At 38.1% G+C, this 15485-nt stretch overlaps 1 protein-coding gene across 1 annotated transcript; it reads left to right on the top strand.

Moving 5' to 3' along the window:
- The first annotated feature begins 4161 nt into the window (after positions 1-4161).
- Positions 4162-4761, top strand: LOC129950364 (putative uncharacterized protein FLJ46204). Its single transcript, XM_056062294.1, has one exon. The coding sequence runs from the start codon at positions 4162-4164 to the stop codon at positions 4759-4761; it is 600 nt and encodes a 199-aa protein (XP_055918269.1).
- The last annotated feature ends 10724 nt before the right edge of the window (positions 4762-15485 follow it).

Genomic DNA, 15485 nt, shown 5'->3' with positions numbered 1-15485 from the left:
GCGTCTGACAGTTGTCTTTGATTTCAATAAATCACAAATAGGTACTACTCGTGCGCGTCGGCTACCTATTTTATTAAATTTTAATTAGATTTCGTTTTTAATAACCATCTTTTAAGATGGCGGACAATCAATCCGCCATCGTATCATATTTCATAAATTCGGTTCGCCAGTTTTCACAAAATAATTATAACAGCTTGTCGAGTTACTATTTATTTAAAAAAATCTTATTACACAAAAAGTTTGGATTTTTTTCATTCCATAACTAGTTTTAAAGAAAAAGCTTCAATCAGTTTCATCGCTATAGAATATCCTTGTTTTATGCCTGGACAAGTTAAGAATTTTTTAATTTTTTTCTTTCCACAACTAATTTACAACAAAAAAGGTATCATTAACAGAGAGCTCAATTTATAACTAACTTGACAGTCGTCATTATTTTTAAACAGATCTTAGACACAGGAGCGAGTTCGTGCAACTAATTTGTATATTTGTTTTAATCTTACAAAAATCGAATAACAATCTTTTTGTATGCAATAAACTACATTTTCTACATTTACTTTTTACATTTTCTATAAACAAACACACTTTTTATTTAAAAAATATATGTATTGTATAAGAATGAAAGACGAACACAATACTGAAAACCAAACTTCCACAAAGCCCATAATCATGAATATACAAACTCCAAACTTCTAAAATTGTGAAACCGCAAAATTAAAAATGTCGAAATTTATACATTACTGCGGAAATTTTTAATTTTCTTAACTTGAATACCATTAAGTCATTCAGAATGTTTCAGAAAAAATAAATATTTCACTTTTATATACAAAATAAATTTTTTTTCAAAACTCATAAAAACTAATCTTGTATTAACAAATATGTTATTAAAATGTGTTTCCATCTCAAACATGTGCCAATAATTTGTAAAGATAGACAATAACTCAATTCAGCCTTTCAACTAACCAGCAATCATTAATCTCAAAAGCTTCCGACATCGAAAAGATATAATTTCACCTTGCATAAGAAGGCTGATCTACTTCATTAAGCCCAAACCTCCTCCCCGATCTTTATACCGGGTACCCACCTAATATTCTCGAATCATCAGTAACAAAAAAAAGAACAAATTACTAATATGCAAAATCACGATGGCTAACCTGATGCCAATCCAACTTGACTTCCCATCCGCCTCATCAACAAAATTACACAGATCAGTCTGCCTGCCATCAGCCAGGCTGGGACAGAGGGACAGCAGACAGGGAGCACTAGCTCAAGCCTGGCCCTGCCCTGCCCGACCCAGGCTGAACGGCTTCAGCCATCACAGGAACATTAGCAAGTGCACAGTAGTTGGTAATTATGACAGGAACCACCTCGGGTTGCTCTATTTACCGTGGAACTTCATACAAATTTAATTGCTAGTCGTAGTTGCTAATGAAAAGCTATGATTATTATCACAGTACGCGAATATGAGTGCGCAGCAGCCGCCATGGTGGTTGTCTGGAGGAATTCGGGGTGCTGTTGCTGTGCCACTACCTAACCTATGGTATACTTATTTGGCCTCGGGCCCTACAAGTCTAAAGCTTAACTTTTTTTGAATAACTACCTTTTGCCAACTTGAGCTGCCGTTTTCGGATAGGCCAACGACGACGACCGACGCGACGTTGATGTTGCCTTTTGATATAGGTAGCTTAGAAGCCTTAGAGTCGACGCGATGTGGTGCGATGATTGTCTAAGAGTGATGATAATCTCAAGCGCGCCAAGTTAAGGCAGTTACGAGCTCCAGAGCAATATCACATCAAGCCCGGGTATATCCGTATAATTGTAATATTTTTCTGTGCATCTTTGTAATTTTTATTGATGTTTCGGACAGGTAGCAAAATCATGAGCAGAACCGATGGCGATGACCTTCAGGTGCTTCACAACTTTGAATTTGATGCTATGCTTGGTGTAATCACAATTTTGCCACATGGGTAGAGTATTACTCTATCTAAAGTGCGGAATTCGAAAGATATGGGGAAGCATATTCATAACAAGATGCGAGATATGTTTGTAGGTGAGAAAGCCTCAGGAATGTGGCATGATTCGCGGATGGGCTGTGGTCCAACTTGTTGTATTTTTATTCCTTGTGTTTATATTGAGCGAAAGATGACTTGGATGATTTCATTTTAATTACAGACTGCGCACGGGTAGTACTTGACGACTGCAAAGCATCATAAAAAAACAACACTTCAAAAACAAACCATCACCAATCCAGAAGTAGAGAGCTAGACCTGAAAGGCTGCGGCAGAGGGGTTCGACTACGGGTGGGCAGGCGGCTAGCGTGAAATAGTGTTTCGCATAAAAACTATGCTTTGAAGATTATTATAAATTTTGTGGAGTGATGATGTGCTCACTGGTCAGCATTCAGCATGGTGATTGCAGTGTCATTAGGTGGAACAACTTTTGAAGTGAACGAAAAATTTGTGCGGTATTTTCTCCGCCACTCGCGTAGTTATAATTAAAAATATAAATATTTTTATAATGACTCGATTAAAAAAATAAGGAAATAAGATAACTTTTGAGGAGGATTTCAAATAGCTTCTTGTAGTTATCTTGAAGACATTTGTTTGGATTTGATTAGAGATAGCTTCGGAATTTACATATCGAACTGCATTCTTCGGGATATGATTGCATTTTGAATTGGTTGGAATATTTGATTTTCAATGACATTTTTTCTAAATAAATATATATTGCTTGGTTTTATTAAACATAAAACTTAACTCAGATCTTATAATTAGAAATTAAGAAGGAATTTCTTTGAGGTTAATTTTACATCTGTAAATAGAGTTGAATTGTTTTTTTTGAGACTAAGAAGAATTTAAAAAAAAATTAGTTACTATACTCAATTTTAAGTGTTTATAGCTTAGCGGTGCATGTGGTTTTTCAATAAAGTGTTTAATTTTTATATATAAAAATACGTTTGTTTCGTTTGGAGATACTTTTATTGATGATTTTAAAAATATTCTTTTGCGGATATGCCGCTAGCCTAAATTATTATACATAGCTATATGTAATATTTGATGACGAGCATAAGGCTGGATAAGCTTAAATGAGTGTGATTTCGGATGACGAACAAATTCTCTGCCAGTGGGAAACCATAATAATTATCAAATATGATCCGTTTAGATTTATACTCAATATACATAATATCCTGCATTTCGATTATAACTGCTGATTTGATTTCTGCACAATATCCTTTCACCGAAATTAAATGACTATGTAGGATATTTTGCGTCTCTTATGTCCCCTATGACCTCACAAGTGTCATATCTCAAAAGGATTTGAATCAAGAGTTAATACATATAGATTAGCTTTCATACAGTCAAAAGAAAAATGTCTGAAGGGCTTAAATCAAAACATCTTCTGAGTACATTTTTGATTTACTTCGAGAAATATGACACATTCAAGATACATTTTATTGCAAAAGAGCGAACAAGAAACTTTTAGTACAAAATATTCACTGAAGATAGTGTCGCTTATTTTCTATTGATGACTTAGTTTTTATTTTTCACATACCAAAATATGACGGCTGCGCAAATACCTGGCTAATTACAAAACTTCGAAATGGGTAACCCTACAAATTAAAAGGTGATATTATGAAACTCTAAATAGATTTTCCTCATATCCATTCAATATTCAACGTCGTGTCTTATATCCATTCAATATTCAAACTTATTTTCTTATAGATTCTCAAATACTCACATCAATCTTCAAATATCATCGCAAGTCTTCCACATCTTTCACATATAACCACATCTTCACACGTCATTATCATTACACATTCCCAAATATCTCCATTCGTTCTCACACATTCTTGGACATCTTCACACATCCTCACACTTTTATACATCCCTAAATTTCCGCCTCCCAATTTTCATCCAATCTAAATTATTTTTGTACATCCTCACACAGTCAAATGTATTCGTCTTAACTCTTTTTCTTCTACGTGAATCCTCACAAGTCCTTAAGTACCCTCACGCATTATTACTCATCTTCAAACTTTCTTTAACAATTCTGTTCATATTGAAACATCTTCATACATCCTTAAGCAACCTCACACATCCTCCCACATTCTTGCACATCCTTACACATCCTCACACATTCTCACACATCCTCACACATCCTCACATGTACTTACACATCCTCACACATCCTCACACATCCTCACACATCCTCACATATCCTCACACATCCTCACACATCCTCACACATCCTCACACATCCTCACACATCCTCACACATCCTCACACATCTTCACACATCCTCACACATCCTCACACATCCTCACACATCCTCACACACCCTCACACAGCCTCACACATCCTCACACATCCTCACACATCCTCACACATCCTTACACATCCTCACACATCCTCACACATCCTCACACATCCTCACACATCCTCGCACATCCTCACACATCCTCACACATCTTCACACATCCTCACACATCCTCACACATCCTCACTTATACTCACTCATCGTCACAGGTCGTCACACATCCTCACACATCCTGACACATCCTCACATATCCCCACACATCCTTACACATCCTCACACATAGTCACACATCCTCACATATCCTCATACATCCTCACACATTCTTACATATCCTCACACATCCTCATACATCCTCACACATCCTCACACATCCTCACACATCCTCACACATCCCCAAACATTCTCACACATCCTCACACATCCTCACACATCCTCACTCAAACTTAAGCGCTTTCATCTTTATGTATCTACATAATGTATATATTTATGAATCTTGAGTCTTGACACCTTTTCTGGCTTCTACACATTGTTCCTGATCCTCACGCTCATCCTAAGCATTCACTAATCGTCACACCTTCTCATACATTCTCACACATCATCTTACATCCTTACACATCCTTCTCACGCGAATGGGATTGATTTAGTTGGACTTAGCTGAATTTAGAATCTATGCTTCAAATAATAAGGTACTCGTAAATTTTTAGACTATATCGTGTAGAATATTTTGGGCAGTCTTCAATCAAACGTTTCATACTTTTAAAAAATCTCAAAAACGAAGCCCTCATTTCCATAATATGAACTAGAAATTTGAAAATAAATCTTCAACTCCACCAAACCGCACGTGCCATCTTGGCTTGCCGTACTTAACCCAATTAAATTTAAGTCGTCAAGTTTTCCCATTGAAGCCATAATTCTTCCCACAAACCCAAGAACTACTCTACACACCTTGTTGTTTGGTACGTGTCAAATCATTATCATCACCTACAACAAAATGATTCATTCCTGGTAATTGATAGATATGCCTCAGGAGAATTGTCTTCGCAGCTCAACCCATCAGCGAACCGCGATGAGGAGAATACAACAAAAAATATTGTCGTCTGACTCCGTTACCACCAACACGTCGGACCGATGATGATGGGTGATAATTTACAAATTACCTGGATGCTTCATCCAGTGCGACTCCAGAGATAACATCGCGCCGGCTCTGCTCTATAAGAAGGATTGAACTCGTCAGCATCAGTCTTCATCCGCATCCACAACCATCACATCCATCTCCCTCATCGTCATCGCCATCATCATTATCATCCACCGTAACAACAGTTCTGCGTCCCTCTTACCACTCCTCCCGCCCTCGGAACCACCTGTTTCTGCTTGTGCTTTCCCTCAGTCAGTCATCTAAGCCGCTCTGCTGCCGCCTGGCCTGCCCTGGCCATTATGGTTGCACCCAATTTGATAGCGATACGATGTGCGATAGTGGCGCACGATACACTACCTATAGTATAATATTCGTCGTCGTCGGCGGGGCGTTGTGCGTCCTGCTTGCGGTATTATAAGAAAGGTACTCGTATACAACTCCGCTTCGGAACCTTTGGGTCTGGTCTGATGGGGGCACATACGCATCACGTAGGCATTTCCTAAGTCGCGCAGGCTCCTTATTGCGGGCCATGATGATGATGATGATGATGATGATGGTGAGATGGTTGATGCTCCAGCGTTCTTGTTTGCCTGATGCTGATGCCAATGACGATGATGATCATGTCGGCATTTTGTGATGTGTTTTTTAAGCCGCGGAAGAGATCAGAGCAGAGCAGTTTTGTACTGAATCGAATTTTGCCATCATAAATGCAAATACGTGACATTCAACGCTTAGCATGATTTCAATTTTATTTTAAAAAGCCGAATTGCATCACAACGCAGAAAAATAGGTTGGTGAGCAGAGCGGACATAAGCGATGTAGCCTGTTGAACTCTGATGATTTTTTTGTATTATATTTTTGGAGTCTTCCTTATGGATGTGAATTTCACCAAAAAAAAATAGTTTGATATAATAAAAGTAAAAATTATCTTATAATTAATTTTTTAGACCAGTTTATACCAAACTTAAACATATTGTATACCATCAAAACCAGACATTTAAGCACAGATGTGTTTTAAAAAAAGCTTTGTGTTTTTTTTCTCAAGTGTGATTGCACTATATTTATACCAATCATACAGCATACCAATTGCCCATAATTATTTTACTTGTTTTAACTTTATTTATATTACCTTCAAAAAACTAGACCACATTATACCAACTTATCAAACAAATGATAGTTTATGTGTTGAACGTGAGCTTTTTTACTTTATACCAATCCCATATCATCATTATTTTGTTTTATCATTTTTTAAGTTAAATAAATACAAATTTATTTAATAGGTCCTCAGACCTGTTAAGTCCGTTTGTGACCTCTTAAGGGGCATAGGTCCTCTACTACGCCTACGCTTCATCCTGTGGGGTTTCCGGAAATATGTTTCAACTCCCAGCAACTCTTTCCTAGTATTCCTCCTCGACTGTCCTGCGCCATGTGCTTCTCGGTCGTCTAGCTCAGTAGTTCAATATACGATGCTAACCCCTAAAGGGGTAACGATACGCCCCTTTATACATTTTCCAAAAAACGTATAATCTGAGAACTATGTCCCATGCTCTTTGAATGATATTACTCAATCTGCTGCCTATCTGCCTCCGCTTTCATCTTTAAATTTTTTTACAAGATCATAATCTATCAAATTTGGAAATAAAAGCTTTTATTATCAAAATGTAGGTGGGTTGAAAACTAAACTTGATAATGTATTTGTTTCTTTTTTTGTATCTAACTATGATATTATTGTTCTTACTTGGTTGTCTGGAAATCATTTTACTTCGGACATTTTGTACACAAAAGTCGAATTTTCCCATTATGGGAAATACAAAACACAACCTCGGAGTTGATATAATGAGGGTGATATAATGTTTTATAATTATTTAAAAATGAATATGTAAATAATGTTTTTAGATAAGATTATCAAAAAGCTGACTTTGATGCAATGGTAAGGAGGTTAAGGAGGTTAAGTCATCTCAAAAACCAAAAAAAATAAAGCATATAAATTGTATAAAAAGAACAAAAATAATTCAAGTTTTCGAAACAGCTATCTAGATATTCAAAGCAAATAAAACTATCTCAATAAATTTTTATATCATAATTACATGCCTTCAGTTTAAATCGATCTTAGAAGTAATAGTAAAAGGTTTTTTTTTTTTTAAATACCGAACGAAAATCATGTGGATTACCAAGCTACAGTACAGTACAGTGAGTTATCCGAGATTTGTAATTTATTTGCAAAATACTTCCAATCAATCTATTCCTCTGAATCTGTTTTAATTGATGAGCCTTCAGGGGTAAGAAAATGTGTTGATCTTGGGTCACTTATTCTAAGCCAGGTTAAAGTTAAATCAGCTCTTTTAAGCTTGGAAGTGAATACAAGTGAAGGCCCAGACAATATTTTTCCAATACTTCTAAAAAATTCATGCAGATTTTTAGTTTATCTCTTGGAAGTGGCAATTTCATGTGTTCGTGGAAAATTTCGTTTTTGTCTCCGATTTTCAAATCAGGATCAAAACACGAAATAACAAATTACAGGCCAATTTGTAGAATCTTTGCAATACCTAAATTATTTGAAAAATAGTTTATAACAGAATTTCAATTGTAACTCAAGGTCTTTCAGCATGGTTTTGTTGCAGGTAAATCAACATCGACTAATGTAATGATTATGATAAATGCCATTATATCTAATATGGAAAAAGGCTTTCAAACTGACATCATCTTTACCGATTTTGCAAAGGCTTTTGATAGAGTTAATCACAAAATTCTAATTCACGAGCTTTTCTGTTTTGGTATTCACTCTTCTTTATTAATTTGGATTGAATATTATCTGACTGGTAGGGTTCAAGTTGTTAAAATTAAAAATTATAGATCCGATGATATAGATATCATATCGGGTGTCCCCCAAGGGAGTCATTTGGGTCCACTCTTATTTCTCCTGTTTGTCAATGATAATCCCACTTTCTTTAAAAGCCAAATGATTTCCTGCAATTCTGACTGTTATCTTTTATTATCCAACTTGCATAGTTTGGCAACTTGGTGTCAAGCAAACTACCTGAATCTTAATGTGCTAAATGTCAAGTTTTGTCTTGTTATAGGAACTTTAGTGAAATAAAGTTTGATTATAGCATTAACAACATTAACCTAGAAAGAGTAATGCAAAAAAATATCTGGGTGTTTTTCTTGATGTCAACTTGTCATTCCACGCACATTTTTATTTTATGATGACAGTTTGGAATCCATATTATTCAAATTCATCAAAAAGAATAGAAGATATGCTTTTTTTGAATTGAGATGGATGATTATAAGACCTCAATACGAAACCAGATGCTTATTATGTGGAATGAAATCTCTAGGAACTCGGCGGAAATATTTTTCGATAATGTTTGTCAGGGACATAATAGCTAGGCATATAAAATGTCCTCCGCTTATAGATTTGTTGTATGAGTGAAATACTCCCCCAAGAGTTACACGCGAAAGATTTTTAATTTATGAACACTTGCATCAGAGAAACTATGGGTGCAATGAGCCTATCACCCGTTGCATCAAAGAAGCTAATTCAGTATGACCAAAAATATTAATTTCATATTAAATTGTTGTACAAGGGATGCTTTTAAAGCTGTTATTCTTAGCCAAATTTAAATTTGATTAAAGATGTTTTCAAAATATGTTTTTATGCTCTTATGTTCTATTATTAACTTATTATTTATCTTGTAATACATATGCGACGTTTCACTATTAAGTTATGTATATGTTGTCTAATACATACGAATTTTTAATCTATTTATTGTATCTTTTATATACCCACCTACAAACATGTAAATATTGTATGTGTATTTAATGAAATAAAGTAAAACTAAACCCTTAGCGTCTATAGCAAAATTGAAACACTAACGTTAAGAAATAAGATACATTTAATTTAATGTATAACGACATAGGAAATTTAACATAAATGCATACTACATATATATATAAATACAAGTTTTAAAACGCTTACAAAAATTATATATGCACTTCTTCTCAGAGTACTACTTTCCTTGCCTTTTTTCTGCAAATTTATTTATTAAAATGAAAGATTTCAGTTTTTCAAGATTATCTGCTTCTATTGATACAATTGACAAATCTGACAACCTCTTCTGTCCCATTGAATTTCTGAGATAATTTTTTATGATTTTCAGCTTCGAAAAAGATCTTTCAGTGTTGATATGGTTACCGGAAGAATCAAAAAGAAAGCATGCTGTTATTACTTCAGAAAAAGCAAACATACTACTAAGACTATCAAGGTTTTCAAATCTTTGCTGAGCTTGTCCATTCAAAATGTCCAAGTAAATTTCCGAATAAGAAATTCTATGATATTTTGCAAACTCATCAAAAAAGCTCTTCGTTATTTTCCTCCTTTTGTTTTTGAAAACAGGCGTCACTCCCCAATCGTTGGCTAAATCCTTGAACTTTTTAAGTAAATCACTGAATTTCTTTGGATTTAATTCTTTTTCTAGAGCGTCTAAAAGATTTTGAAGCAAAATACATCCTTTTTGTAAGTCATTTTCCTCATCGTGAAGGGCTTTGGAAACTGGACTTATAATATCAATCAGCGAAGAATAAAATTACATCCACTTAATAAAGTCGTAGGTCTCTAAAATATTAGTATTTTTTAATCTACCGCTGTTCCCTGGTTTGTATTTCTATGCGATGTTGTATTTAGTTATTGGATGTGCCAGGCAGGACGATATATTTTACAAGCTGGAATAAAAAAGTTGTAGTATTGTTGGTTAGTAGGACATGAAAAAAAGAAAAAAATACACAGGAAAAAAAAATTTTCGACTCATGTTAAAAATGATCATCGGAACATTTTTTTGTAATTAAACTGTATTAAATATTCAAGTGAATTTTTTCATACCCGTCTTGTGCTCTGTTACATTGGGGGCCCCTATATAAAGGGGGCCCCTATATAAAGGGGGCCCCGTTACATGGATACAGCTGACACAGCGGTAGCTGCGCCACTGGTCTTTAGGTTCCTCGCCTGTCCTTCTATGAAAAACCTCATTGGATAATCGGTTTGGCCAAAAAATCCATAGAAAGTTGCGAAGACATCTATTTTTAAAGGTTGGCAGCTTCCTTGTATTTTCAAACGGTAGACATGTGCATTCAAGAGGACACAAGCGTCCACAGGTTTTTCTCAAAACCCACCTCTGTCTATCAACTCCTACTCTCACCTCCCCGCGGTGAACATCGGGTGCCTAGTACCTCAACTGGAGATTGGGTTCCAACCCCAGTGGAAAGTTGTTGGGGGCAGCAAACGGGAGAAGGGGGGAGAGGTGTTTCCACTAAGGCACCTCTCCTTATCCAGGCGGCAGCGGACGAATTCTCGAGATAGAATCAACGGTGGCGTCTACAGTTCCAGTAAGGTTGAACTACTTAGTGAACACCTTATAGGGCTTCTTCAACATATTCGGAGCCCAGGCCTGTAAGGAGCGGTTTATCCGTCTCCCCTTCCTTGGAGTTATACTTAGAATCTGGCCCTCCAGGTTGGGGGTTGTGCCGTCGAGGTGACTTCCTGGCCACGTAAAAATACCTTAAGTTTCGAAGCACCAACTAGCCTCGGATACAGACGGATTGACAACCCACGCAAACGAAATAAGAACAACATACTTCGAATCTGTATGTGAAATGTTAGGTCCCTTAACAGACTACGTGCAGCCGAAAAATTACCGGAAGCCCTTAACTGCTGCAAGGCAGATATTACCGCCATCCAAGAATTGCGTAGGGATGTACCGGGAAAACGCAAACTAAAAGACTGCGATACTACGTCGACTGCTACCGAGAACAAAGACTACTTGGGTGTGGATTTGTTGTTGGAACTAGACTCATGCAAAAAGTCTTGAATTTCAACAGTGTGAGCGAGCGCATCAAGACTAAATTCGCCAACATAACCCTAATATGCGCGCATGCCTCAACAGAGGAGAAAGATGAAGGCACCAGAGACATATTTTTTGAGCTCTTGGACAAGACATATGAACAGTGCCCTGGCTATGACATTAAAATTGTCTTAGGAGATTTTAATGCCAAGCTAGGAAGAGAAGACATCTTTGGTGGGATAATCGGGAGATACAGCCTGCACGACACTACCTCCGACAACGGATTCAGGCTGGTTGATTTCGCTGCGGGGCGAGACGTTCTGGTAGCTAGTACGCAGTTCACGCATCTCAATATCCACAAGGGGACATGGAAATCTCCTGATCAATCAACCGTCAACCAGATTGACACTTCTCCAGTATCCAGGATATCCGAACATTCCGAGAGGCCAACATTGACTCGGACCACTTTCTCGTTGTAGCCAAGCTACGGCTACGGATATCCCGATCCAAGCCAAAACAAGGAAGTACTGTAAGAAGATTTGACGTTAGACGGCTACAATCGCAACAGACTGCCATGTCCTTTTCCGATCGAGTCTTTAATAACCTCTTAAGGAGTCCTATGCCTCCTGCGTTAAGCATTGAAAACCAGTGGCAACATTGCCTTGCATCCATCAGAGATGCCGCCTCTAAAGTGCTAGGTTTCACACGGCCACCACAGCGAAACCCCTGGTTTGACGACGAATGCCGGCAAGCGCACGCAGCGAAACAAGAGGCTTACAAAACGGTGCTGCACAGAAGGACTAGAGCTGCTTGCGAGCTCTACGAGCAGAAGAGGAGAGAGGAACACCGGCTTCTTAGATGGAAAAAAGAGAGCATGAGAAGCACGCGATCGAGGAGATAGAGGGATGTCACAACAGAAATGAGGTTCGTAAATTTAAAAACCTCCCAAAGGTACCAGCCATGAACCGAAGCCTGTAAAGACGATCAGGGGAACATCGTAGTAGAACCGCAGTCGATGCTGAGAATATGGAAAGATCACTTCTCCAAATTATATAACGGCGATGACGAACTGAATTCCGCTGTAAGGGAGATAGAACCACTCAACCTCGGCGACGCAGATCAACAATTCCGCCTACCCGACATTGACGAAGTGAAGATAGCTATATCTAAACTTAAGTCAAACCAAGCTGCTGGAGCTGACGGCATCAGTCTCCTTAACATTGCTTATAAGATCCTCTCTGCCGTATTATGTGAACGTCTGAAGCCATTCGTCAACAACCTGATTGATCCTTATCAGTGTCGCTTCAGACCAGGAAAGTCCACTATCGACCAAATATTCACACTACGGCAGATCTTGGAAAAAACCCAGGAGCTTCAAATCGATACCCACCATCTCTTTATCGATTTTAAAGCCGCGTATGACAGCATCTATAGGGAAGAGCTCTACCGAGCAATGTCTAGTTTTGGCATCCCTGTCAAACTTATCCGTTTGTGCAGAATGACGATGGAGAATGCACGCTGCTCTATCAAGGTCGGAAAAGATCTTACCGATGCATTTGATGTCAAAAAAGGTTTTAGACAAGGCGATGCACTGTCATGCGACTTCTTCAACATCGTTCTGGAAAGAATTTTGCAAAACTCAACCGTCAACACTAGAGGCACAATCTTCCAAAAATCAATCCAATTACTCGGATACGCAGATGATATTGATAAAATTGGAAGATCAAAGCCTGATGTCAGTGGAGCGTTTTTGAGCATTGCCACGGAAGAGAAGAAGATGGGTTTAGTGGTCAATGAGGGCAAGACCAAGTATATGCTGTCATCAAAAAAGGACACTGAACGACGACGTCTGGGACAAAACGTCACCATGGACAGCTATAACTTTGAGGTAGTTAAGGACTTTGTCTACCTAGGCACCGCTATTAATGCAGACAACGACACCAGCGCTGAAATCAAACGAAGTTTAACTCTTGCAAATCACTGCTTCTTTGGACTAAGAAGGCAATTGAGAAGTAAAGTCCTCTCTCGAGCATGTAAAATCACCATCTATAAGACACTCATCATCCCGGTTTTCATTTATGGCGCTGAGGCCTGGACCCTGTCAAAGAAAGATGAGGGCGTCTAAGGATGCTTCGAGAGAAAAATTCTTCGGGTGATTTTTGGTCCCATACGCATAGATGGAGAATGGAGGAGAAGATATAACGACGAACTGTACGGGCTGTACAGCGACACTGACCTGAGTCCAACGGCTTAGATGGCTAGGTCATGTAGAGCGGATGGACATCAACGCTCCAGCCCGGAAGGTCTTCGAATCCAATCCCGAGGGACGGCGCAGTAGAGGAAGACCGCGACTCAGGTGGCGCACGCAGGTGGGAGAGGACCTCAACCAACTTGGCGTGCGAAACTGGAGACAGCTAGCTAGGGACCGAGCTGGCTGGAGACACTTGTTGGTTGAGGCCCAGGTCCGCCCCGGACTGTAGCGATACCTTAAGTAAGAAAGTAAGCCTTGTAATGGCTGAAGTAACCTCTCAGTTTCTGCACCCATAAAGATGTACAGGTTCGATTCATAATCTCATAGAGTTTTTTCTCCAAATTTTCGACTGCATACTGCAGATGACGGCTTGTTCGGTTCCGCCTTCGATGGAAACGATACTTCCAATGTTTGTAAACCGGTTGTGGGGAAATACATAGTTTAAAGGATGGTCCGGTTCCGAGGCTGATCATTTTTTTCATTTAATCCCTCTGCTACCTGATAAAGCTGCCTGCAGTACATCACTTATCACCAGCAAAAACAATATTGGCGACAGAATACAGCCCTGTCTGAGTCCGCTTTGGATTTCAAAATCAATCTAACAACCTATTATCGTGCAGAACGTGACAGTTGGATCCATCATATGCTGCTTTAATAATAGCAATTAGTTTTTCAGGGATGACTCTCCTCCGCAAAGCTAACGAGATGTACTTCCTGTTAAGGCTATCAAAGGCCTTCTCGAAGTCAATGAACAGCAGGTGTAGTGGTGCTCGATATTTAACGCACTGCTAAATAATGATCAACAGGCTGTTAATGTGATCAATACAGGAGGATGCAGCGCGGAATCCTGCTTATTCGGCATCGCTACTATTCTGGAAATAGCAGGAGCTTGACGATCATTCCCTTCTTCCACTCATCGAGGAAGCTTTAGGTGCCCCAGGCTTCGTTTATGAGTAGTCCGTTTGATGATATTTGCTCTGCTTGTAAAATATCTGTGGGAATTTCATCGAGTCCTACCGGTTTGTTGTTCTTAAGTACTTTAATCTTGGCTACGATTTCATAGTTACTGAAATGCGCAGATTCGAGAATTGGTTTGTTCGGGCGCTTCAGAAGTTATGGACCTATTTAAAACCGATTAAAATTTAATTAAAAAAACACAAATTTTAGCGTGAAAATTTGTGTGAATTTTATAACTGAATTTAATTGGTATAAAGTTACAAATTAAAAAAAAATTCACAATAATTAATACATATTTTTGTAGTTAAACGAAAGAAAAAGCTACGCCGCCGCCGCCGTAGTTACCGATCCACACAAATTACGCTATGTCAACACTTCGCTCATTTTTTATCCATTAATAATCACGGTTAGCAACGAACAATTGGTATAAAATAAGAAATATGTGTAAAAAAACATGTACTACCTAAAAATTGTATGTTTTTATGGAAAACATTCTTCTGCTAAATGGTAGAATTTCGTCTAAGAAACATTCACAACGTCAATAAATTCTGTTGATTGGTATAAGCTCGTCTAAGGAAAGAAAATGGATGTCTTTTTTTAGGCAGTGTTTTGTCAAAGACGAATTTTGGTGTTTGAAGAAATTCACCTCACTTGCTCTTAAAGGAGATCGAAATCTCAGCAGTGATGACGAATATGGTTAGAAATTCCGTGAACATTTGCAAAGTTTCAGACTGTTTATATGAGCTACTCAAGCGTACTCTAGTTTGCTTTAATTTAAAATACTGCATTCTATGCAGAGCAAAGCATTGTATATATAAACATTCCGTCATCTGTTCGTCTATATTTTTAGTCAAATTAATGCAGTTTCATGGCGGCGGCATTTTTTGTTTCCGCAATGGTATAATGGCAAGGCATTACCTTCGGTCTCTGAAGATTGCCGGTATAGCCGCAGCTCAGCAGCATTCAGAATATAATGCTCTCCCTTGACATA

Source organism: Eupeodes corollae, chromosome 1 (genome assembly GCF_945859685.1).
Source record: "Eupeodes corollae chromosome 1, idEupCoro1.1, whole genome shotgun sequence".
In the NCBI taxonomy this organism is placed as follows: Eukaryota; Metazoa; Arthropoda; class Insecta; order Diptera; family Syrphidae; genus Eupeodes; species Eupeodes corollae.
The sequence above is the reverse complement of the archived record's forward strand: the minus strand, read 5'-3'. Positions and strand labels throughout refer to the sequence as shown.